A 23,821-nucleotide genomic window follows, 5' to 3' on the forward strand; every position below is an offset into this window, starting at 1 on the left:
TTAATGCCTTTTCCACAGGTAAAGAGTTTGAAAACACCACTTAAAAGCCATTTTAAAATGAGAAGAACCCCGAGTTTCTACACAATGTTTTTAAAAACCCTCGTGTCAAACATAAATATTCAATTGACCTTTGTGGACATTAGGAGTTCTTTGTCCTAGATGCCAGGGACAATGTTTAGAAGATATTGTGCCACCATTTTGACAATCTAAGAAGGACAGAGAGTTATCTAGGCTGTGGTGGGGAAAGTGGTATAAATGGACAGTTAGAAATCACTGGCAAGGAATAAACTTAAAACACAAATAAAAAGCAAAATGTCTCTTTCACCAAGCTAGACTTTACCCATGGAATAGATATAAAAAGGCAACATGCCTTAAACTGTAAGTCTCATAAAGACAAAAATTTGTATCTGACTGCAGTTATTTGAATATAGCTTTATGGATTTGGATATATAAAGTTATGGATAATAGAAAAATTCAACTGCTTTTGTTTTGGTTTTTCAGCTCAAAATCAAATAGACAAAAAAAAAGTTACATTTTCAAGCCTGTCAAATTTCTCTTCCACCATGATTCACTGACCCCTGGTATGTCATGTCTGGCCTGGAAGAGAAGCAGATGTCATTCCAATAAGATCTCTGTTTCCTTAAACCTGCAATTCCATTCATCATTTTTGTCACAAGCTGAGCACACAGAGCCACTTGGACCAGACTCAAGGTCCCACAGCCTCTGTGAATTCTACAGAGACAGATAGATTATATTGTAAAATTGCTGAAATTATTGTAACATTAGAATCAAGAAATAGTGATGAACAATTGTAATATGCCTTCATTATTATTTCCAGTTCAGTGATCAACAAGGTAATCAGCTACTACCAAGACAAACCGGAACTCTACCTCCATTACAAACATAGTGTTGTTAGGTAAGGCCCTCCTTAGTAACATATTAGACTTTTACCTTTATGTAGATGGGGAAGCAGTAAAATCCTGTGGCTTTAATTTCTGTCATGGGCAAAATGGAAATCAGCAGACTAGAGTTCTCATTCCAACATGTGTAACCCAGGTAAGACAATTAACTACCCTATGCCTCATATTCACCACTTATCAAATGACTTACCCATGCCTGGTTTTCCTCTGTTCCCATTTTCAGAGCAGAGGCTACATCTAGAAAATTGCCTAATTACCTTGCAAGGATTATGTGTACCATTCCAGAGAACTGTCCTTTTCTATAAGGGTCAGGAAATAAATGATTGGCAAGAAAATATCCCCTAGGACACATGAGAAGAAAACTCTGCCATCTCATATTTGGTTTGAACAAATTATAAGTATGCCAATGTGCATTGTAACAAGCCACTTAATATTTTATAGGCTAGTGACTCCAACAGCATCTGATATTGAATATTGGCTGAAACCCTTTTGGAAGAAGCAACAAAGAGAGGATGCTGATAAGCAGCAGGCAATTTCCTCCCAACTTGTGTTCACAAACAGCCTATGAGAGTTGAAATTCCAGGCTGGAACATTACTCAAATTCTGATCCTTTCTGGAAAGTAACATTCTCTCTGGACAGTAATGGCAACGCAGGCCACAAGGCTGTGCAGATGGTGTACAGAAAGAGGGAAGTCTATTCTCATTGTGAGCTGAAATGTCCTGGCTAGGAAATAAAGCTTTACCTTTTACCCTTCTGCTAAAGCTGTAACAGTCCTGATTTCCATTAAAGGATCCACCCATTTCCTTTTCAATGGCACCACAGATGAAAATAGGGCCAGAGATTATGCACCAAGACACAATATACCACACATCAATTTTCTTCATGCATGGAATATCATGACAACTGATTAAAGTCTCAGGATTAGTCTTTTAAAGTGGCCACAAGTTGCTCTTTAATTTAAGCCAATTTATTTTCTTTTTAGCCCTATGCTACCATTCTGCAAACACAGCTTTAGTCTCCTTTTATTAGATTTATGTATATAGGAGAACTGACAATATAGTGGGTGGAATAATTCATTGATTCATATGGGAGTCTAACAAAAAAATGATGGCATGGCATACCATTGCAAGGTTACCTCTGATAATCTAAGACATAAACATGTAGCCCTCTGGTCCACAATTTACTCTACTGTTAATGGCTACACAAAAGAAGAAATCAGCATCATAAATTGACTTCTAGACTATTTTTTAATATCTTTTGCAATTATCAATGAAAACATACTTCTTTTGAAATCTCTTCATCCATTTTCTGTCTCTGAAATACAACTTACCATAAGCACATATATATATAATGCAGTGGCTTCTAAGAAAGATGACTGTCTAATGTAGTAAGCCCCAAGAATGGAGAAATTTATGATTCACTAAGAGTGTCATATTGCCCAATAGGGACGTGGACTCTAGTTTCAATCATGGGATTCCAGTGAGCACTGATTGCTGGAAAAGTTGACTTATTCTAACTCTACCACAAGCCACCAATGTTCCTCTGGAGCCAAGTTTCTCTTTTTAAACAGGCTTTTTGCACTTATTTGTAATTTTGAGTATATAATAGAGGAGGAGATATATGATGGGGGCCAGAAAGAGGGGCTAGTGGCCAATGCATGTCATCAGAAAATCTTCTACATCTAGCTCCGTGACTGGCCCTAATTCTGACACTTCCCAATCAATACAAGTCAAATTTACAAATGAACAAAGGGCTTGGAAAAACTGAAACATCCTGTAGAAGGAGAAGCATGATGCACAAAGCAGAGGATAAATGCTTTGTCTCGGACCTTGTGGTGGTTAAAATCTATCTCCCCTTTAAACTCTAAATACCTAAGACATTGAAAATTACCCATTATTTCAACCATATCACAGAGTTCACTGGTAAACTACCAGGTTCCAAAGGCAGTCCGCTAGTTTTCTCTTTCAAAATTCAATTCGACAAGTTCCTTTTTTAAACTTTAAGTTCAGGGGTACAAGTGCAGGTTTGTTACATAGGTGTCATGGGGAGTTATTATATAGATTATTTCATCACCCAGGTATTAAGCCTAGTACCCATTAGTTATTTTTCCTGATCCTCTCTCTCCTCCCACCCTCCACCCTCCAAAAGGCCCCAGTGTGTGTTGTTCTCCTGTATATGTCCATGTGTTCTCATAGTTTAGCTCGCACTTATAAGTGCAAACATGTAGTATTTGGTTTTCTGTTCTTTAGTTTGCTAACGAGAAAGACCGTTCAACCCAGCAATGTCATTGCTGGATATGGGCCCAAAAGAATATAAATCACTCTATTATAAATACACATGCATGCATATGTTCACTGCAGCACTATTCACAATAGCAAAGACATGGAATCAGCCTAAATGCCCAATCAATGATAGACTGGATAAAGAAAATTTGGTACATATATAAGATGGAATACTATGCAGCCATAAAAAAGAACAAGATCATTTCCTTTACAGGGACATGGGTAGAGTTGGAAGCCATTATCCTTAGTGAACCAACAAATATCTTAAAACCATTATGTGTAAAGCATGTTAGAGGAATTACTCACTTCTGAGATGCAGTAGTACCAATATCATTAGTCCTCAGAGCAACTATAACCTACACAATATTCCTCTAAGGCAGTTTAATAAAACATATTAAATTTTCTTAAAGAAAATGGTTCTTTACAACTCATGAGTAAGAGCATATTTGTTCATACACTAAGTTTATAAAACAACCCCACTGCAAAATGCCATGGTTGGAAATAAAAATGCCATGTTTGGGTTATATAGCCACCTTGGCAACCAATAATGCATTTCTATAACATTTTTGGTGGTTGTGCATGTTTGATGTTTGGGTGGGTTTTTTGTCTCTTTTCTGCTGATTAAAATATTTAGAATGATTTTCAGATGTTCGGTGACTAAGAAGGCAAGATCGCATGTCAATTGTTCAGCTCATTGGAGAGGGTAATAGTTTTATGATGACAGTTTCTGAATACAGTATAAATACAAATACAAGTATTTCTTTCTTCCTCTCCCTCTCTCCCCTTTTCCCCTCTCCTTCTAATTCTGTAAAAAAGAAAAAAGTATCTTTGAAAATAAACTTAATTCTTTCAGTATTTTAGACCATTTTAAGTTTCCAAACTGGAGTGAAATTTCTTTTATGTTATCATTATTAACTCTGTTCTTGCCAGAGGCCTGCAGATATTATATTCCTGGGGTACATGTTCTGATGAGACTTTCCTCGGAAAAGCAAACTAAGAAGTACACTCATCTTCTGGGCTGTCAGAAGTAGAAATCTGCATTGATACTTCTTACCAAGAAGGATCCAGTTAATTTTTGCCAATATATTTACAAAAACAGAAGATTTGTGAAGTGGCTCTAGTATCAATCCCCAGGACCACCTCACCCTACTCCCACTCTTTTTAATATTTTATCAGGCACCAACTTCTATAATCCCAAGAAATTAAGGAAAACTAAGATATGTCTTTAGGATGCCCACTAGAAAAACAAGTCAAACATTTGAATAGAAGCATGGAAAAGGCTTTCTTTTCCCCTATTTCCACCACACACCTAAATGGCTTTGCCTAGGATCCTAACTAATTGCTTGAATTCCCCACCATGAATAATCTGACCTATTAAATCAACATCACACATTCACAGTTCTACCCCCAAGGCCTTCACATCTCCTTACAAAGGGAGCTGTAAAACATGATAAAGAATCAAGGCTGTCAGTGAGATTCTAGCCTATCAAGGAACCAAGGCATTAAGGGAGATAAAAATGCCTTCAGTGGATCTAATAAATCAAAAATGGGAACAGGAGGAATATTCAACAGGTCCATGGTACAGCTATTTAACTGAAGTTTCATCAGTGATGGTAACATATTTAAAGAAAGAGTATATCAAAAAGACTGGATGGGCTTGACAGCATAGAAAACTTGGATTCAGTTATTGGATTATTAGAAAGGAAAGTACTCTAGTGTTTCAGATATTCTTCTCACAAGAAAAGGGTATATCAAAAAGGTATTCTGGTGAGAGTCAGTTTATTTCTGAATACCTATTAACTCTAGAAGCACTGACAAAGTTCCATTTCCGGGCCTGGGACCAAATCAGTTTCACCAGGCTGATGCAAACTGCAGGACATTTGAGTGGCTAATAAGTCAGTTATCTTCTGAAAGCTTTTCCAGTAACTAACTGTGTACTGCCCAATTTTCATTCAAAAATTTTACCAGATTTTTAAGGAAAAGAGTTTGGGCTATGTTCCATAAGACATACCATGGTGAACCCTAGGCACCCAAGTCCATGAGGACCCTGAATGCCTAATGGGGAAAGGATCATGAAAAAGAAATGGAAATACTCTTCTTGCCTATGCAGCAAACTTTCATAGCTCATGATCAACCTTTCTCAGTCAGCCATTTGAACATTGAATCACATGTAAGACAATGATATAATTTATCATCCAAACCAGGACACTTCTGAATATAAGAGGAGGGTTTTTTTGATATAGGCAATGGGCATAAAACAGAACTGTTCCAAGTAAACAGAGAAGCATTCTCTCACCATAGTTGCATGGCCTTGGCCACTGAATAATTGTCCCATACCTACTCAGACAAAAGACTAATGCTTTTTACTATCAAACAAAATCCAAAAGCTTTTGAAAAAGAGCAGTCTCAATTCATTATTCAATAAACAAAATAATGTTCCAAAGACAGAAAAACTTGGGATGTCATTGGTATGTTCATATTCCCAAAATAATTTGTTCAGCTCAAGGTTAGTAAGAAAAAGAAACTCCTACTGCTGCTGATAAAGCCATCTGTGCTTCGGAAGCGGCTGACAGGTGTCTCCAGAAGAAGCAATCAAAAGTCATTAGCGATCAAAATCATGACAATTAAATACAAGGATCTATCAGGGTCTTATTATCCAAATTGCAATAAAAATAATTCAGACACCCGCTCTCTGAAAGACAGAACAGTCACTTTATTTTCCAAGTCTATTGGCTGCACTCTGTTATCAGGATTCCTAAACCCTAATTCCTGAGGGATCTATAAGAAAAAATAAGCAAAAGGAACACAGATGATAGTTGAAAAAAAAAAGAAAGCTAGAGCCCTCAAAATCTTTCAAATGCATATTCTTCCACAGTGCAGATGTTCATCCAGACCACTTTTATAACTAAGGAAATATATTCTGGGAAGATTTGGCATTTTTTAAAGTTCAAAGTTGAAAGCACACATTCTATAAATAAATCTACAATGAAGTGCTAAAAGGTTTATTTCTGACTTCTTATTTCACAAACTGGGAACTAGGCATTAAAATACTGGGTCATAAAATGCTCAAAAAGTAGATTACTAAAAACTAATAGAACACATTATTATCTATTGAGCCAATGATGGGTCAAATGGCATTTTGAATTCTTGCAGAGAATATGAATATGACCTTCATGTATACCATTTACAGAAAGCAATTTTATTTACATTTTTAAATCCACATAAAGGTGAAAGATGATACTGCTGCAAAATGGAACATTTAATTTTTTGCCCCAAGGCATAACTAAGCTCTCCCAAGGTCAAATGTAGTACAAGACTGAAATGAAGCCAGACTCTCCTCCCTCATCTCTTACCAGAGGATTTCCACTTGCGGCAAAAGTGTCTTGGATCTACCTTTATTTTTCAGAAATAGATAAATTCCTAGATCCAACATAGACTGAATAATTCTATAAAATATTGTGAAGGAAGTTTTCTACTTCATCTTTACATGTGCGGAATGCAATGAAAGACCTGTGCTAAGTTAGTTGGATGTCTGAAACTCTTTTGACTGTAAGGTTTTAAACTAAGCAGATTTGAAGTTTCATAGTTTGTATAATTGTGCAAATATTTTACTTTAAAAAGAGTGTAGATTTGCATCCCCTTTTAAATCCAGTAAGCTGTCAGCACGGCAGGACTCATTAGATTAAATGACACAGGAAAGTTAGAGTTTATGCTTTGTATATATGGTTACCCCCTTAGAAGTGAATTCTACTCTTCTCACCCCACCTCCTGCTGCCAAGACATGACAAATAATTCAAAAAACATAAGTGTCATTTGTTAGAAGAGATACAGATGTTATGTATCATTTTTAAATCTACTACAGATGACTGAGGGTTGTACTTTATGTCCCAGTCTCACTTCTTACCTTACCCTGAGGCCCAGGGATCATTTTTCATATTGGTCAGGTCAATAGATGCAGACTTCCTAAAATGCTTGTGTCCCACATGCCACGAGCAGAAGCTGCAGTCACAATCATCAGTATCAAGCTTGCATTTCTTAACTTTGTATCCCCATTTGATGGGAAGTCCCTAAAGAATAAAAACTGCATCTAATAAAACTACTTAACTACAGTAGTACCAACAACAATTTTATGCACACCCCAGTTCCCCAAATAAGATCTGCCCAAAGGAGGGAGAAACAAAGAACTCTTAATTGAAATGGAAGGCAACAGAGTTATTTCTTTTGAAATATTTTTATAATGAGACTCTCCACACAAACATAACATGGGTTAATGATTAAAAGCCCTGGCTCAAGAATAAGACTGCCTGAGATAGAATCTTGCCACCTTACACCAGACACTCTCAGTGCCTCAATTTCCTCATCTATAAAATGGGGTATTATCAACCATATCACTAGCATGAGCATACTAATATATTAAGAGTAAAGATACTAATATGACCTAGTATTAATAGTACATGTCATCTTATAGGATCATTAAAATAACTAAATGGAAAAAAAAAACTCCATGTTAGGGTCCTGGCACAGTGCTTGCCTCAGAATATAAACAGAAATATGGGACATTTTATCCTTTCTAGTAGTCTTTACACCTTCCCCACTCTAATGTCAAATATTAAACAAAATATTGTTTTTGTGTAGGAACTTTTCTTAGATACCCAGGGCAATGCCTTGGAAGGGGGCATATGGTAACCTACACAAGATATTTTTAGCAGCATATGAGAGGGATACTGTGGCTCTCATTCCACCAAACTGTTTCAACAAGTACTTCCGGGGAGTTAATGTGTCACACTCAGATACTCAGCTAGAATGAACTTCAACAGGTAAAAGTCGCCTGGCCAAAGGTCCCTGGACTTTGAAATCCAGTAGGCTATTATAAGTTTTGATTATATTGTGTGCAAATTTTAAGACAATCTCAAGTGTTAAAAGTAATTTAAAGCAAATACTACTCACAAATTAATATTTAAAATCAGATCTTAATAAATGGCCATAATGTTTGCCACATGGAATTAAAACATCACAAGGATTCTCATCTCAATTAGGCAATCTATTTATTGAGCCTATTGATGACTTGTCTCTTCATTTCCATAAACAATTGGCTAGTTGCTGTAGAAATGTCCTTTTTTTTTTTTTTTTTTTTGAGGCGAAGTCTTGCTCTGTCTTCCAGGCTGGAGTGCAGTGGCACAATCTCAGCTCACGGCAACCTCCCCCTCCCAGGTTCAAGCAATTCTCTTGCCTCAGCCTCCCGAAGCTGGGACTACAGGCATGCGCCGCCACACCTGGCTAGTTTTTTGTATTTTAGTAGAGACAGGGTTTCACCATGTTGCCCAGGCTGGTCTGAAACTCCTGAGCTCAAGCAATCCGCCCGCCTTGGCCTCCCAAACTGCTAGGATTACAGGCGTGAGTCACAGCACCCAGCCAAATGTCCATTTTCTTCTGGCTGTAATCATACAGGTAACTATCCACACTAAATAGATATGGCTTTCTGGGCAGCACGGAGCAACTGTATAGCTATCAACTAGCTGAAAGAAGGAAACAAAAAATATGACGGCCCTAGGATAGAATCAGCCCTTCTGTGTCATATTCATAAGGACTGGGCTGGAAGCACATGGGAACCTCGTCCAGAAACACTTCTTTCTAAAATGTTAGCAAGACTTTTTTCTTTGTTAGTTCATCATTGCATTGTACCAGTCACCTTTCTAAGCTCTTTAGAATACATCAACTCAGTGAATTCTCAATAATAACTCTACTGGTTGGGAGGTATTGTCAGCCCCATTTTTCAAGTAAGGAAATTGAGGATTTGAGAAGTTAAGTTTGCCCAAAGTCACACAATTAAGGAAATACTTTGCCATTACCTTCTCTTTTCTCCTAGCCAGTCTTTCACAATGCTGCTTCCCTTAAGAATTGCAGTGAGGTATCTGAGAGAGAGAGAGAGAGGTCCTGGGATAACTGAAAACAGGCCTGTTTTCTCTCTCTTATGGCCAGGTCCTCATTGAAGCCAAGTGAATTCAGTGTTGACACCTGGTTGGGTGCCATGATATTATCCACCTGGCTAGAAGTTTGATTATGGTCTTTGGGAAAATATCAGCCACCTGGAGGCACGTGGCTTTGCCTTTAAACCTCTCACACTTTTAACCACTTGTTCGAGGAACATCAAGGGTCAGGGGGAGTCCATCAATCTGTGCAAATGCATCTGGCCACATATTAATGTGAGTCACCCCAATTGTGAACAATTTCAGTCAAGAATGCAAGGCAGGATTAAACACTTCAGGCCATATCATTCACTTTTCATGCTTCCACACTTTAGAATGTTTATTCAAGAGGTGCAGATCCAAAAGTGGTAGCTCAGCTCATATGCCAGATCTGCATTTATTTGATAATAGCTAGATATTGTAGCTGCCTCTTTGCTGCAGCTGTTCACAATTCTGCATTGTTAAACCAAAAGAAATAAGGTTGAAAAGCTAACACCAGGCACTCATCATTCAATTATGTATTTCTTGTGAAAGACGCAAAAACTCTGCCATGTTCTGCAAAATCTCCACATCAATAGCAGTTAAGTTCCACATCAAGACCAGAGAAATACTACACTGACCATGCATGAATAACTTCCTTTCATATGAAGTGGCTTGAATCTTTCTCTGCATTTAATTCTCTAACATAATAAATGATGGTGCCCTGGTGAAAGAAACTACTCACAAATAACTGGAAAAAAGTATGTGAGTAGAGGTGTTTTACATCTTCAATTTCAGAGATTAGGCAGACAGCTCTATTACTAACACCACAGCTGCTCCAACAACAAATCACAACTCATCATTCTGCAAACAGGTTTTAAAATTAAACTTAGGATTAATTATGGAATTTTCACTTGAAATTTCTCAAACAGAAAATATAACAGGTCTCATATAGCCCAGCTCATGCTTTTAAGAGTTTTCCATCAAGCATTGGGCAGCATCAGCAGTGCATCTAGCCAGTTGATAAGTCAGGGCACTGTTTCTGATTTAGAGGAGATGTTAACAGGATAGTGCAGTGGTCATTCTTATAAGAAAAAAAAGGAATATTACTATTCTAGTTATCATTGGAATGAAATGGGGAGGGGAACAGCTTTTTAAAATGTCACCATGACTTTTAACCGTGTATAATTCTCAGTCCAGGAAGGCAAGAAAAAAAAAAAAAAATGCTTCATTCCCCCAATATAAATATACAGTAAGGAAAAAAGGAAATCATAGTGGAACTTATGGCATTTCTTAGAGATCCATAAACTATGTAACAGAATAAATGAGAAAATGTAGTTTTAATTTCTTTTTGGAGGAAGAAAAAAATAAGGACCTCAAATTGTGCCTATGAAAAACAAGAAGAGATTTGGTTTCAACGACTTAACTACATTCAAAAAGTCTCATTTTTATTATGTCTGATACTAAAACCAAAACCTCTATTCATTTACTTATTCAAAAATGCATATAGAATATCAATAATACATAACTCATATATTATTGTTTTAAGCAAAATAATAAAGTAATGTTAGAGGGGCCTTTTTCTTTCTTAGCCGTGACTTCTTTGTGACCCATAGATTTCTTTGTATCTGGTAAGTTAAGAAAATGCATCGTTCCTAAAATTTTGATTATGTACTTAGATGTTACCCTGGACTCTTACAATCAGTTTCAAAACAGGTCAAGTACATAAAAGAAGGGACAACCCATGATTAGCATATCAGTGTTCATACCACTGCACTAAGACAGACAATAAATTTCCATTACTTTGTCAAACTCACTCAAAACAATCAAATATTTCACTGAACCATTTACAACTATTGATTGCACACCAAACCTAACTTTATATTCTTCCTATTTTAAGTAGATGTAATATTTTACAAGGGCTTCACAAGTAAGAGACTGTGAATGTAAAGCAGTCCATTAATTTTATATAAGCTGTTTTATATACCTATGGGCCTCTAATAACATCCAGCTACAAGGTTAGAAGGAGAAGAATCATTTTCTAAAGTTCAGTTGAAGAGGTTGGAGTGCGCATGACTAAAATTTCAGCTATCATGCCATTGTAGTTCCTCTTTACCAAAATTGCTTTCATTCTGTAGCTGAAAACACTGACATAAACAGGACAACAGTGCAATGTCAGGTATCAGATTCCTATCAAGGAAATGGTACTTTCAAACCCATGTTGGAACAACTTATATGAAAACAAAGGAATTCTCCACAATTATTTTCCATGGAATCCTCTAAAGAGGTGAATACATAGAAACATATAACCTCACTTTGCTTTGTGTATATGTGTATGTGTAATCTGTAAATGAAAAAGGCTCTTTAAAACCAGGAAATTTTCTCTAAATCTTTGTCATAATTTTTGTGCCAATAACCTCTTAGAGAAGAAAGTGCCTCTTTTAGTCTGCGGTTTTCAATTACATTAAAATCCCTGCCAATTTGTATCTTTATCTTAGCTCTAGAAGGCCCTGTTACACTATGTGTAAATTTATGCATTGTGGTGGGTTAGAGGCAGGGAGGCAGAAAAATGTAGGGCCCTGCAGCTATTTCCAGTCACCTCTTTCTGCTCAGCTTCCTGCATCATACTGCACTTTACCGTAGTGTGCACTTCTAGTGAGTGGTAAGCCTGGCCTTTTGTTCCTCTAAGTTAGTACAAGCTAATAAATGTCTTTTTCGCTTTATTGGGATCTCTAAAGAGGCTTGACTACGGGACCTGGTCTCAGAGAGATAGTCCTTTAGACTTGAGAAAAGTAAATTAAGAGGACAATTCTGTTAATATCAAAGCAGGCTTATTACTTCAATATAAGCACTTCCTTAATTTTCCTTTCTCAGCATGCTACATAAATATAAATAAAAGAGCTCTCCACTGGATGTATGTTACATATATCTCACAGAGTTTAATTACAAAGCCTGTAAAAATGAAGAGGGTGGGAGGAAATGATGTCCTACATCATACAGTCCTAGTATTGTGTTGGCTAGCTGTCTCTGACCACAAGGAAACAAAGACACTCAGGTAATCACAATATGCCATAAAAAGGCTGGGCTCTGAGGAAAAGAAAATCCAAGAGAAGAGGGCAGATATTATTACTTTAATGCCTGGAAGGCCATAATTTTTAATTTTGTTCTCATTAATGTTATTATAAATATGATCATTTTACTGCAATGAAGGAGGTGTTAGATTATTTTAAAACTGCTACATCCTATCTTCTTTGCAGCGATTGATTCACTGTTATAAGGGAGGGGCGAGCTAGATGAAGACGATGAAGACGAGGCACTCACAAATGCACACCACACACACACACCTCAGTTAACCCTAAGTACTATGGCATTGCAGGTAACTGTGAAGACACCTGTACAGGAATACAAGTTTCATCCCAGCAGCTGTCCACCGGGGGCATCAGGCAGCTTCTGAGTGTGAAAAAGACTGTGCCAGGGAGGGTGGACTGAGGAAGAGAGGAGAAATGGGAATAGGCTTGTAATCCAGCAGGCAAGACCCTGGACAGTTCAGTGACCTCGATGGGTGGAGGTGGGGCCTATACCCAGTCCTAGAAAACTAAAGCGGGCTGGCCCTTAAGCTAAAGGCCAGAATCTCGCCAGGGCCTCGGAGAATACCTCTGAGGTGTTGCGCCTAAACCTTCTCTTCCTCACCTATTCAATTTCCGACCGCTCTTTTCACCTGATTCGTTCCCTTCTCGAGGGCTTGCCTTTCTCCGAGCTATCTTATGCTACGGGTTAATGGAGCACTACAGGCCAGATCTCTGCTCCTTTAATACAGCGAAAATTTGCAGAATCGGGTGACAAGAAAAGGATTGACTCCTACGCTAAGGCAAGAGAAACGGACAGAACTTCCCAACCAACCTTCGCCTTTGACAGAGACAACCCCTAGCGCCAACGCTCGGTACTATCCGTCTTATTTCTGAATCAAATCAACGGTGTGACCGCTGCGGTGGAGGAACTGGGCTCACTTTAAGCGACCGCAGTGTCTGCTCTAGGGCGTGCAGACAGCCCCCAGGGGAGTGTGCAACAGCGACCAGGGCAAGGGGCGAGGGAGGTAGGGCAACGTTGTGTGAGAATGAGTGTTTGGGGAGGAGTTGTTTGTCGTTGTTTGTTTGTTGTTGCGGTTTGGTAAGTAAAGAGAAATTTCCCCCCGCCCCATCCCGGGTCTAATGATGATAGATTTCACGCTGCATCAGGCCCCACGCTGGCGAGCCTAACCACAGAAAATAATGAGGCTGCATTCCCCCATTCGTCTGCATTAAAGGCGAGCCAGGCACTTTCGATAGCAAATATATCGATTTCCCTGCCTGGCCGTGGTTTGTCCTGCTCCCCGTGAATAATTACTGCGCCTTTAGAAATTCATAATAATTAGAACTCTCCCCACCCCATCCCTCACCCCTGCGCGCCGCTAAAGGCGCCTTAGCCTGGAAGGCGCTTGGGTGGCTCCAGCCGTGTTCCTCGCCGGGGGAAGTGGGGCAGGAATCGCTTCTCCCCATAGGGTTTTACTCTTGCGAAAAAGTTGGTTGCCTCAGTTTCCTTGTCTGTCAGTTGAGACTTTTACATTACTAAAGACACTTCTATCTCTACGTTACAGGCTTCACGTTTCTGTTTCGGGGGAGGGGTAGATTTAATGAACTGTGAGAGAATGGGAGGCGGGGTAGGGGGAGAAGTTGGGGGAAAAGAAGGATTCGCATAAGCTCCGTGGTGATCACGTGACGCCGCAACTACGGAGTGGGGGAACGGAGGGGGGTGCAAGCAAGAGTTTCTGACCGCAGGGCATGGTGGGGACCTAGCGACTGGAGCTAGCTGCCCCCCGAATAACTGGAAGGGGTAGGCGGGTCGTCACAGTCGCGAGCGGGCCTTGAGGAGGTATCTGCGGAAACCGAGAGTGCTAACTCGACTTTAAGGACCCAGCCGGAACGGCAGCGGGGGAGGGAGGCCCTTCTGCTGGCACCAGGCGGGGCGGAGCCTGTGGCGCTGGCCGTGGTGCTGAAGAGTCGCTCTCTCGGCCCTGGCGTGCCCCACGCCCGCCTGCCCGCGATCAAATCTTACAGCCCGCGGCCTATCTCCCGAGAACTGCCGCTGTCCAGCCCGCTGTCCCAAAAGCACCGAAGCTTGGTGGCGTCGACGAAAAGTTCCCCAGAAACAGCGCTTTGATGTGGGGGCTTGGGCTCCGGACGCGAGAGGGCTGCATCTGTGTTTCCATAAACCTGTCGGGATCGCTCGAAGTCACCTGCGACTGAAAGCAGACAATAAAGCGCGCAGCTGTGGCGGCGACCACTCCGGCTGGGAAACCCCGGGGCCTGAACACTGCGGCTTTGGTCAGCGGACTGAGTTTCCGAAGGGAGGGTATGAAGCCTACGTCGAAAAAAGTTTCTTGTTTCTTGTAGAAGACGAAGGAAAACGGCCTTTTAAAGTCAATGTGTGAGGACGGGGTCTAAGACATAGGGTGGGATGTGTGAGCCGGATGCCCTCTCCTTCTGGTGTGGCGAGGACGCGCGGCCTCCCCCTGCGCCCTTAGCCGCGGCGGCTAGGATCCTTCGCTTCAGAATCCATTAGGGCGGCGGGGGTGATGGCGAGGCGCGGCCAGAGGCAGGTTCAGCTGGGACGCGCAGAGCCCCCGCAAGCCAGTTTCTAAGGAAACACTCAGTTTTTCTAAGCAGCAATTTGTCTTATTGTGGGAGAAAGAAACAGTACAAGAAAAGCCTCCCGGTTCTCCATTCTCATGCAGATGAGGCGATGCGCTCTGGCTGCGGCCTGTGTCTCCCCCTCCCCATCGTATTTCCGGCTTGAACGAGTAAAATACCCTCATTAATTTATAGGAAGAAGGAGCTAGGAAAGCTTTTCGCAAGCCATGGCCCGAGAGGCGCTACTGTCTTGCTGCTCCTGGGACCCCACTGCTTGTGCCGTCCCAACGCCCTGGCTCCCGACTCCATTTCGCTTTCCACCACCCCGAGCCCCTGACTAGACGCCTAAGGAACTTTCGGTAACAGAGGGCACCAGAGCAAGAGAATCCGCTCCCCGCCCACCCCCATCCGGCTCCCACTTCCGCAGTCAATAAAATATACTAGGGAAAGCTGTTTACAGAGGAGGTAATTAGGTTTTCATCCCGTAGCAGAAACGCAGAGCGCTCATCAGAAGTTTAAACAACAGCCACCAACCCGCGAGGGCAGGGCAAACTTGGAAAATGCGCAAACGCGCTCTTGGGCGCGCGGAGGGGTTTGAAGAAGCCGCCAATATATATCATCTCAATAAAAAGCCGCTCTTGGAAAGCTTGCATAGTAATTGAGACGGGCGCTCTTTTCTGATCTGGGTTGGCATTTCCTCATCTCGAGCTGACAGAGCCAACTCAGGAAATTGCTGGTAATATTCATCTGGGGAGCACTTTCATTAAACGTAATTCATTCGACTTTCACAATAAATTGAGTGACATCCTTACAGCGGAACCTTTTTATCCTTGATTAAGTGCTTGCCAAGGTTTGGTTTCCCACTTTATTGTCACATTCCTTCAAGCAGAGTCGTCAACATGCCAATCTGAGGCAGAAAAATGCGCGCGCTGTGTTTACCAAGCTCCGGGAGGGGGTTAGTGCTGACATCCAGAAAAAGAGCTGGTCGGGAACTTGACTAGTGGATAAATCAAGACTGAAACTTCCTGCACACACGCGACGGGAGCAGGCAAATAGTGGCTAAGAAAATGCAGAGGGAGGCGAGAGTGCAGACCCGCTTTGAGACTCGGCTGCACCATGGAGCCGCTGACCCGACCGCTCTCGGCTGGCAGGCTCGCCTGCCTTTCCTTAATTAGAACGACCAGGACTGTTAAGGTCTTAAAATGAGATCTGAAGCCCCTAATGGACACGGTTGCCCAAGAGGAGCTTTCCAGAATCGAATCAAAGCTAGACACTTTTTATTTTTAAAAAAATCAGAAAGAATGCACAATTCCTAACTTCCCACTTGAGAGCAGGCAAACTTTCAGAGCTCCCATCACTTGCTTTATAGGAGCGCAAGAAGAGTGTTATTCCTCATTCCCGAAATTCTCTTTTGACTCGCAGCCGAATTATTTGAGGGCTCTTCAGATCCAGGAATTCCAGGCGAAGCTGACAAGCACCTTGGTATTCCAGGACTGGGAGGGTGGGGAAGGCATCTCTTTGCCAATGCGAGGCTCCTTCTTCCCCACCGCCCCCCTAGTCAACTCCCCACCCCCTATAAAATCAAAGAAGCCCAGGACAGAAAATTTCTTATTTGAAAAAGCATTATCCAAATGCTTTCGTCACTCAAATGCCCTTCCGAAAATATTGTCGACGACGGTTATTACCCGGACAATGCTGTCAATTTCTGTAGTCTGCAGAAAATCTTCCCTCAGATAGAAAAATAGGACATTGGGCACCTATCTCAAAAAAAAAATCAACCAATTTCCCAGCCACCCGATATATTTTTCACCCAGACAACACTTTCATTAAGGAAGAAATAGCCGTCAACAATTCAAAGCCAAATAGAAATCAACTTCGCACAGAGGAGCCACGAATTTAATGGCTTTCCGAAAAAATACCGCTGAGAAAGTTGGAGCAATCCTGGTTATCTCCTAATACTAAAGTCAGCTTCTCTAAAGCTATCACTAGAAGGCCTCAGACCAAGATTATCCTTCTGGAAATGGGGCAGAAAGGTGTCCCACCCAAGTGCTTCTCACACACTTGGGCGAGCTGCTCTCTTGGTCAAGGGAAAGTTGAACATTTCAGGGAAATGACTAGAATAGTAGCAACTTCTGTGTCCCCCAGAGCTCAGGAATACATCTTAAAACTGATGAGTTCTAAGGTTGTGCTGCTGGGGTAGAGGTCCTTCCAAAAATCTAGTCTGAATCCTTTATCTATCTAAAAGGCTGGTCTGTATTGGAAGAGTCAGGAAATGCAGTGGAATGAGAAACTTTTAGTACTGCCTCCAAGAATTAGCCTTAATAGGGAACACTTAATAGTCACTGTCAGGAAATGTATTTTATTTTGTTTATTTTCAGTAATAAGCTCAAATTGATTAAAATTTTCAATGTGCAGCTGGCTTAATTTTTAAAGGATGAGAAGTACACATACCTAGTCCAAAGAAAAGACATTGCTGGCCTCTCTCCCTCTGCTTTTCCCCCAGCTCCAATATACCTTAACAGCCATCTTCATAATGAGTGGAATTCACCCAAATGGTCTAGCTTTTAACAGTGCAGAGGTAGTGGTCCCCATTGATACATTAATTACTCTCCAAACTCTATTAAATAATTGGTGTAGAATTCACATTTTAAGGATATCCCAAATTTGAGAGAATAGATGGCCCAAAATGTTATGGCACAAGTTTAGAAAGGATTTTTAATTCCTGCCTATTTTGATTTAAAAAGCAACTCGATTATTAGCAATTTAATTCCTAGCAGAAATGGTGGGACCCCCTTCTCATTAGAATAGAGTTGTGGATGTGTGACTAGTCACAGTAACATTATACAATGCCTTGTCAGATGCGTTGGATTCCATTTCTGAGTAACTTTTTCATTAGCATGCTCAGAAAGTGCTCATTAGACTCACCTCTCTAACTGAGAATTACCACAAGTGAGCCCCCAAACAGAATGCCACACCCTGTGGGAGACGCTGTCTTGGTGTCCTGGCCTATCCTTCTACTTGATCCAATGAGGCTGACTCAAGTTAGAACCCCCATTCTTCACAGCAAGAAACCATATTTTTCTAGCTTATTCAGTATATGCTTCAATAAAGTTAAAATGCTATCATCCTGCCATCCCATTGTATCATACTGAAAATATCCTGGAATTGGTCCAGGAATAATAAGAGAATAAAGATTGCAAAACTTTTAAAATTATTTTTAACAAGCATTGTTAACCATAGACTTCTCTCCTATTGAATTTAGGCTTTTAAATCTGCAATATATAACATTCAATAGTCTGAAATTTTCTTTATTTTTAAAAGTTAGTTTCCCACCCCCATGCATTCATGGCTGGAGCTTGTCCTGTGGTGGATTTTGAGTATTCTAGCTAACATGCTTCAGAAGGTAACTCTGTGGGCACATATCTAATTAGCTTCCCATTAAAGTACTAAAATAAGCTTCTATTTTGAACTAGGACAGACTTGTCTCTCAAAAAACACAAAAATCCTCAACCTAAAGCATTCAAAGAATACTGGGCCCAGAAACATACTTTGCAAACATTCACCCAAATACAGGTAGGAAACTGTGGCTTGGTGTGGGGCATTGACCTACTGCAGAGTTTTCATAAGAAATTATTCTCAAATTTGGGGGTATTTAAGGTATTCTCTTTAAAGAGAAGCCTAAATATTTCTGTAGGAGATAACTAGACAAGCCTTGTTTCCTGGACTTAATGTGGTGATTACTCCCTGGGAAACATAGCTAGGATACCATGGGCTTAAAGGGCAAGGTGCACTGAGATATTAGCTAAGAGGTAAGGCATAAACAGAGTGATGCAGGCACTTAACTAGTGGTGTGAGCTCACAAAGACAAAAATTATCCATCAAGTTCTTCCCTGGCTTATGTCAGTTCAAGAGTAAATTAAAATAATGGTTTTGCCACTCTTGCCTTCTTTGAATGCAACTTAAAGCAGCTCCTGACAATCTGTATGCATCTAGTGCAGGTTCTTACAAAGGGATAAGATCTTCCCATGTGCAGCTACAAACAAATGATCAATCCAGTTAACTGTATCTGGTATTTAATGAAATAGATGAAGAAAGAAACCTTGATCATTTCTTGATCGGTTCATTGCCCTAGAGTTTTAATCAAGGCTCTCTACTTCTTTATTTGCCTAAAACCATCCTGAAATGACTGCCCAATTCACCCTTTTAAATTCATTTCCATGGTAGAAGTCAGCTTTTTGCTCCTCCAAGAAAACAGCTGGGAATTCTGCTGGCAAATATCTATGGGATTACAATCCCTGGAAATACTGCCTTGGGTCACGGCCATCAGCCTTAGTTTTTGTGGTGCATGTGGTTTCTAATCCCCGACACACAAAACTACTTTAGATTGGAGAAAAAAGAATGGACTTCTAAATCGCCTTCTCTATTTTATTGTTCACATTTCGTATTGTTTTGAGTGAAATTGGAAAAATTGTCTCCTTTCTCTGTATTGCCAAAAGGCATTCAGGTAATGAAGTCTGTAACTAAACGGTAATTGAATCAGCATAATTTGCACACTGAATGGTTTTCAAATGCTCCCAGTTTACAATTAAAGGAGAATTAATGCGCTTGTTGTTGAGAACGCAGCGCATTAGAATAAATCCAGCACTGTTTTTGTAATGAGAGGAAAACGGTTTAACTGCCAACAAACACATTTAAAATTTAACACAACGTATTGATTTCACTTCTGCTTTTGATAGATTATTTTCCAGACTATCGAAATACTTGCTCCAAGCAATAAACTGCACCATAGCCACAAGCCCTTGCCGTGTGTGTGAGCACAGCCCAAGGACGTTAAGAACAGTCCTCAAGTTCAGGTCATGCGTAAAGGTATGCAGAGGAAAGGGGCAAGCGGGTTACGTTGGTCAAGGGAATCGTTAAAATCCACCCCTCCCCCGCCCCCCGGCTTTTTCACTTTGCATTCCCTCCCCCCATCTCTCAATATTTCCTCTGGCCAAACTTTCTGTCCTCCATCCATGGTCTCTCAATGTCAGTGGGCTTACTGGACACAGGTGGGGGTGAAAATGATTGCAGATGGGAAATGGGAAGGACACTTTTTGCATTCCGCCTGCGTTCCAGCGGGTAAAGGCACAGACTTCGGTGACAGAGTCAGAAAGGCTGTTCTTTTGGATTGGCTGCCCTGGCTTTCACCTGTTTACCCCAAGGTGTCCTGTGGGCGAGGACGTTGATGCGCAGCGCCCTCTGGCGTCCGCGGCTGCTACGGTCAGGCGATAAAGGTGCAAAGACAGGCAACATTGAGGGTTCTTGGATTGAAGCTGAAATTGGTTAAATACACATTCACACACACATTTATATACGTAGTCACTCACATACACAGAATTCGTACACCTCGCAGCTTTGCAGTCACATGCACCAGGGCAACGGCCGAGAAACGCTGTCAATTGTAGGGATGGCAATTCTTTCAGGCTTGTGGGTTCTATCTAAGACTCTTGGGATTGAGGAGCGCCAGTACCACCTCCAATCAGAGGTGTAGCCCCATCAGAGAGTTTGGGCTGCTTTAGCGCACCTCACCCCTAGACAGAACATAGCGAGCCCTCGGTGCACTCCCGCAGCCCAGGATGGGCTATGAGGGTCGGGACACTGAACACAACTTCACCAGCAGGGCACAAGTGTCCCTTACCCCCATTCCCCCATTCTCACCGCAGAAGCCAGACCTGAAATATCGCATTCTCCTTGCCTCAGCATGGCACAAACAGCTTCCAATTCACCACAACAAAGCTCTTCAACCAGGAACCAAGTTCCAGCAGCGTACAAAGTCCAGCCCCCGGAAAACTCTGCTACTCAAGGACAAGGACCGCGCTTTGTTTAGGATTCTCTCCCTGGAGACAAGGCCTACCATTCCCTAATAATGGACTAGTCACTGGAGATGGGATGTTGTTATTTGATGAAAAGGAGAGGTCGAGACGAGAGGAAGGTGGACATGTTTGCTGGAGGGTCTTTGACCTAACTCCGATTGCTTGCAGTACTCCTGATAGTTAAACTTAATCTGTCGGAACCCTTACAAGTCAAAGAAAGTTAACTGCACTTCTTTATGTGTCTCATCTCCAAATCGAGGAAGTGGGTGGGTAGATTCACTTTTAAACTCACAGACCAGACCTGGGCAGATTTGTGCTTTCCACCCCTCAACTACACTCCCACTTCCCTTCGTTTAAACTCTGTGCATGAGCTACTGAGAGTTCCTGCCTTCCACTTCTTCTCGTTGCCCTCTACCACATAAAGCACCCCATCTCACTACCTCCTTGGGTGTAGGGTGTCTGGGGCGACCTAGCCCCTTTTCAGAATCACGCGCAGGAGACTGGGGGACTGGAGCAGAAAATGGAGTGGGAACCCCGGAAAATCCGCAGGAATCCAGAGACCAGCTTGCCAAAGTTGCTCCAACACAGCTGCTAGGAAGCTGCTCTCGCTGAACTGGCGGCTTAACCCTTCTCCCGCGTGCCCCCAGTTTCCTTGCCTCCCGGCCGGGGTAGAAATGCGAAAGCCCTGAACCCGCCAAGACTTACCAAGTAGACGGTGGGCTGCAGGAGGAGAAGCACGTACCAGCACGCAGCCTGCATTCTCCCGCGTCTCAAACTTCCTTGGCGGTGCCTTCTTTGAGTCTTTTTTCCTTCAAAAACATAGATCCACCTGACATCCACTTTACAGAGCAAGAAGCGCTCTCAGCAGCCTAGATACAAATAAAATTAGACATCCCATGACCACGCGGGCAAGGTTAGGCTTGACAATCAAGCGGGGAAAGGGGGTCGTAGCGGAGAGTGGGGGACCAAAAAAAAAAAAAAAAAGAAGAAAGAAAACGTGAGGGAGGGTATGAAAAATTGAAAAGCGAGTAAATCCAGCGCCTGAGACGAGCAAGCGCGCGGTCCGCAGCTGGGCAAGCGGGCGGGCGGACGAGAGGGAGGGTGAGGGGCTCCTTGCCCCCTGCGCTCCTCCGGTGAGAGAGTTCCCAGGCGGCGGAGCACACTGAGCCGCGTGCAGGCTGGTTCGGAGCCCAGCCTTCTCTGGCAGCGAGACCTGCCCTAGTGTTTGGTGGCCGGGCGGCTCGCACTAAAGGCGGCGGCTGGTTCTTCGCCAGCCCTGGCAGTGCTCACACACGTACACACCAGCAGAGAGAGAGAGGGGGGAAAGATAAAGGGAGAGAGAGAGGTTGAGCAAGGGGGGCGCGGTGAGAGGAAAGGGTAGGTAGAACTGACCGCGATTAGGTGCTAGGTATCTCAACACGTTCGGTGAAGTGGGGGTGGGGAAAGAGAATGCAATTTGCATACAGGAAAGCAGGGCTCAGTTTACCCATTCGAACCCCTGGCACACACACAGATACCCACGAATGCTCACAGTCACATCTCTAGCACTACTTTTTTCGAGCCAAAGGGTACAGCCGGTCGCTAACTTCTAGAGAAGAAGCCTCCTCCGAGCTATGAGGGTCACCTGCCAGGCTTGTTCTCTTTCCTAACCAGCGCCCCTCCCTGCCGTCCCTTCCTCGTGCCCACCACCCCGCTCCCAGGTGTACCCTCCGGGAACAGTGGAGGCGAAAGGTACGTACCGCACAGGACTTGGGGCGAATCTGGCAAGAAGGGACCGCTCTGGGCAGGCTCCATGGAGGAGCTACTCGGGCCTGGCGTCTCCAGCACCCCGGACGTGCCCTCCCAGGCGCTCCGTCTCCATGCTCGAGCGCAGACGGGTCCGGCTGCCTCGTCCAGCTTTGGCGGAGTCGCCGTCTCAGTGCCCGGGTCGCGCTCAGGATTGGTTCGCGGGAGCCAAGGCTTGGCACAGTTGGATTCACGGTGCAGGAAACTTAAGAGGCAAGAGAGGGAGGGAGAAGTAGAGGAGGAAAGAGAAGAAGACAGAAAGGGAGGGAGAGCAAGAGGGAGGGAGGGCGGGGAATGCGCCGGGCTGCTGCACCAGACGGACCGGGACTGCCAGCGCTGGCACCCGGACGAACAGTCCAGGACTCTCGGCTTCCCACGGCTTCCTGAGGATGGTGGAAATGACTTAAGGGGAGGAGACTGGGCAAGTCCTCTGGACTTGAAGTTGAGAGATAAGACACTGGCCTTTCGGAAGAAAAGAGAACCACACGGCAGAAGAGAGCAGTCCGAGTTTCTGAGGGAGGGATGGGGTGGCGAGAATCTGGAGCCTGCGGCACACGGAGCAGCTGTACCTCTACCCGCGACGCTGGGAAGCCCAGGAGCCGGTCCCCAGCGGAGTCCCGGGCGCTGTGCCTCGTGCTGCCCGGCCACCCGGGGACGCTCTGGAGCGCGTTGGGTTTCCGGCGGCCGCGGTGGTCGCGGTTTCTCCGCAGAGTCGCGGCTTGGCACGCCTACCTTCCTGACACGGACAATTACTTTGGCACGTGGGTGAATGATTCCTCAAAGACTAATTAGTACACTGTGTAAACAGATCCCGCTCTCAGGCTCTTGCGGGCTGGGCCCACAGGGACAAGTGGCTCCCGCAGTGTCTTCGGTGGCCGCAGCGCCCCCTTCCCGGGGGGCGTAGGGAAGATCGCAAAGCCCAGGGGAGTGGCGGGAAGAGCAGCAGGAAGTAGCGTAGGGCGGGGAAGGGCGCGGGAGGGTACAGGGCGCCCCTGCCGGCCTCGAGCGCCGACGCCGGGCGCCTCCGACCTGTGGCTGCCGGGCCGGAGGCGGGGGAGCCGCGGACTGCCAGCCATTCAGCTCGAGACAGCCGAGAGGACTGGGCGACCTTGGGCTCTGGACTCCTCGCCGCCGGCTGGGCTGAGCGTGAAGGGGGAGGAGGAGGACGGGGGATGCTTCGAGCCGTCACCACCTCCCTCGCTACTGACACCTCCCACTCAACCAGCGTCTCCCAGACCCGGCCTCTGTGCTCCGACTCTGGCTGTCTCTGTCTTTCTCAGTCTCTCCCTTACTGTCCGTATTTCTCAGTATCTTTCTCACTCCCTCTCTCTATCTGTCTCCTTCTTCTGTCATTCTTGTGGTCTGTGTCT

At 43.4% G+C, this 23,821-nt stretch overlaps 1 protein-coding gene across 1 annotated transcript in view; it reads right to left on the bottom strand.

The window, feature by feature from the left end:
- NXPH1 (neurexophilin 1) overlaps nucleotides 1-23,552 on the bottom strand; it is a 320,433-nt gene extending 296,881 nt beyond the window's left edge. The window contains exons 1-2 of the mRNA XM_032760559.2: nucleotides 22,406-23,552; nucleotides 21,372-21,535 (exon numbers count right to left, since the gene is read on the bottom strand). Of these exons, the coding sequence (XP_032616450.1) occupies nucleotides 21,372-21,425 (54 nt within the window). The 5' untranslated portion in view covers nucleotides 21,426-21,535; nucleotides 22,406-23,552. The remainder of the gene's footprint in view (nucleotides 1-21,371; nucleotides 21,536-22,405) is intronic.
- Between the last annotated feature and the right edge of the window lie 269 nt (nucleotides 23,553-23,821).

Source organism: Hylobates moloch, unplaced genomic scaffold (genome assembly GCF_009828535.3).
Source record: "Hylobates moloch isolate HMO894 unplaced genomic scaffold, HMol_V3 SCAFFOLD_1, whole genome shotgun sequence".
Taxonomy (NCBI): Eukaryota; Metazoa; Chordata; class Mammalia; order Primates; family Hylobatidae; genus Hylobates; species Hylobates moloch.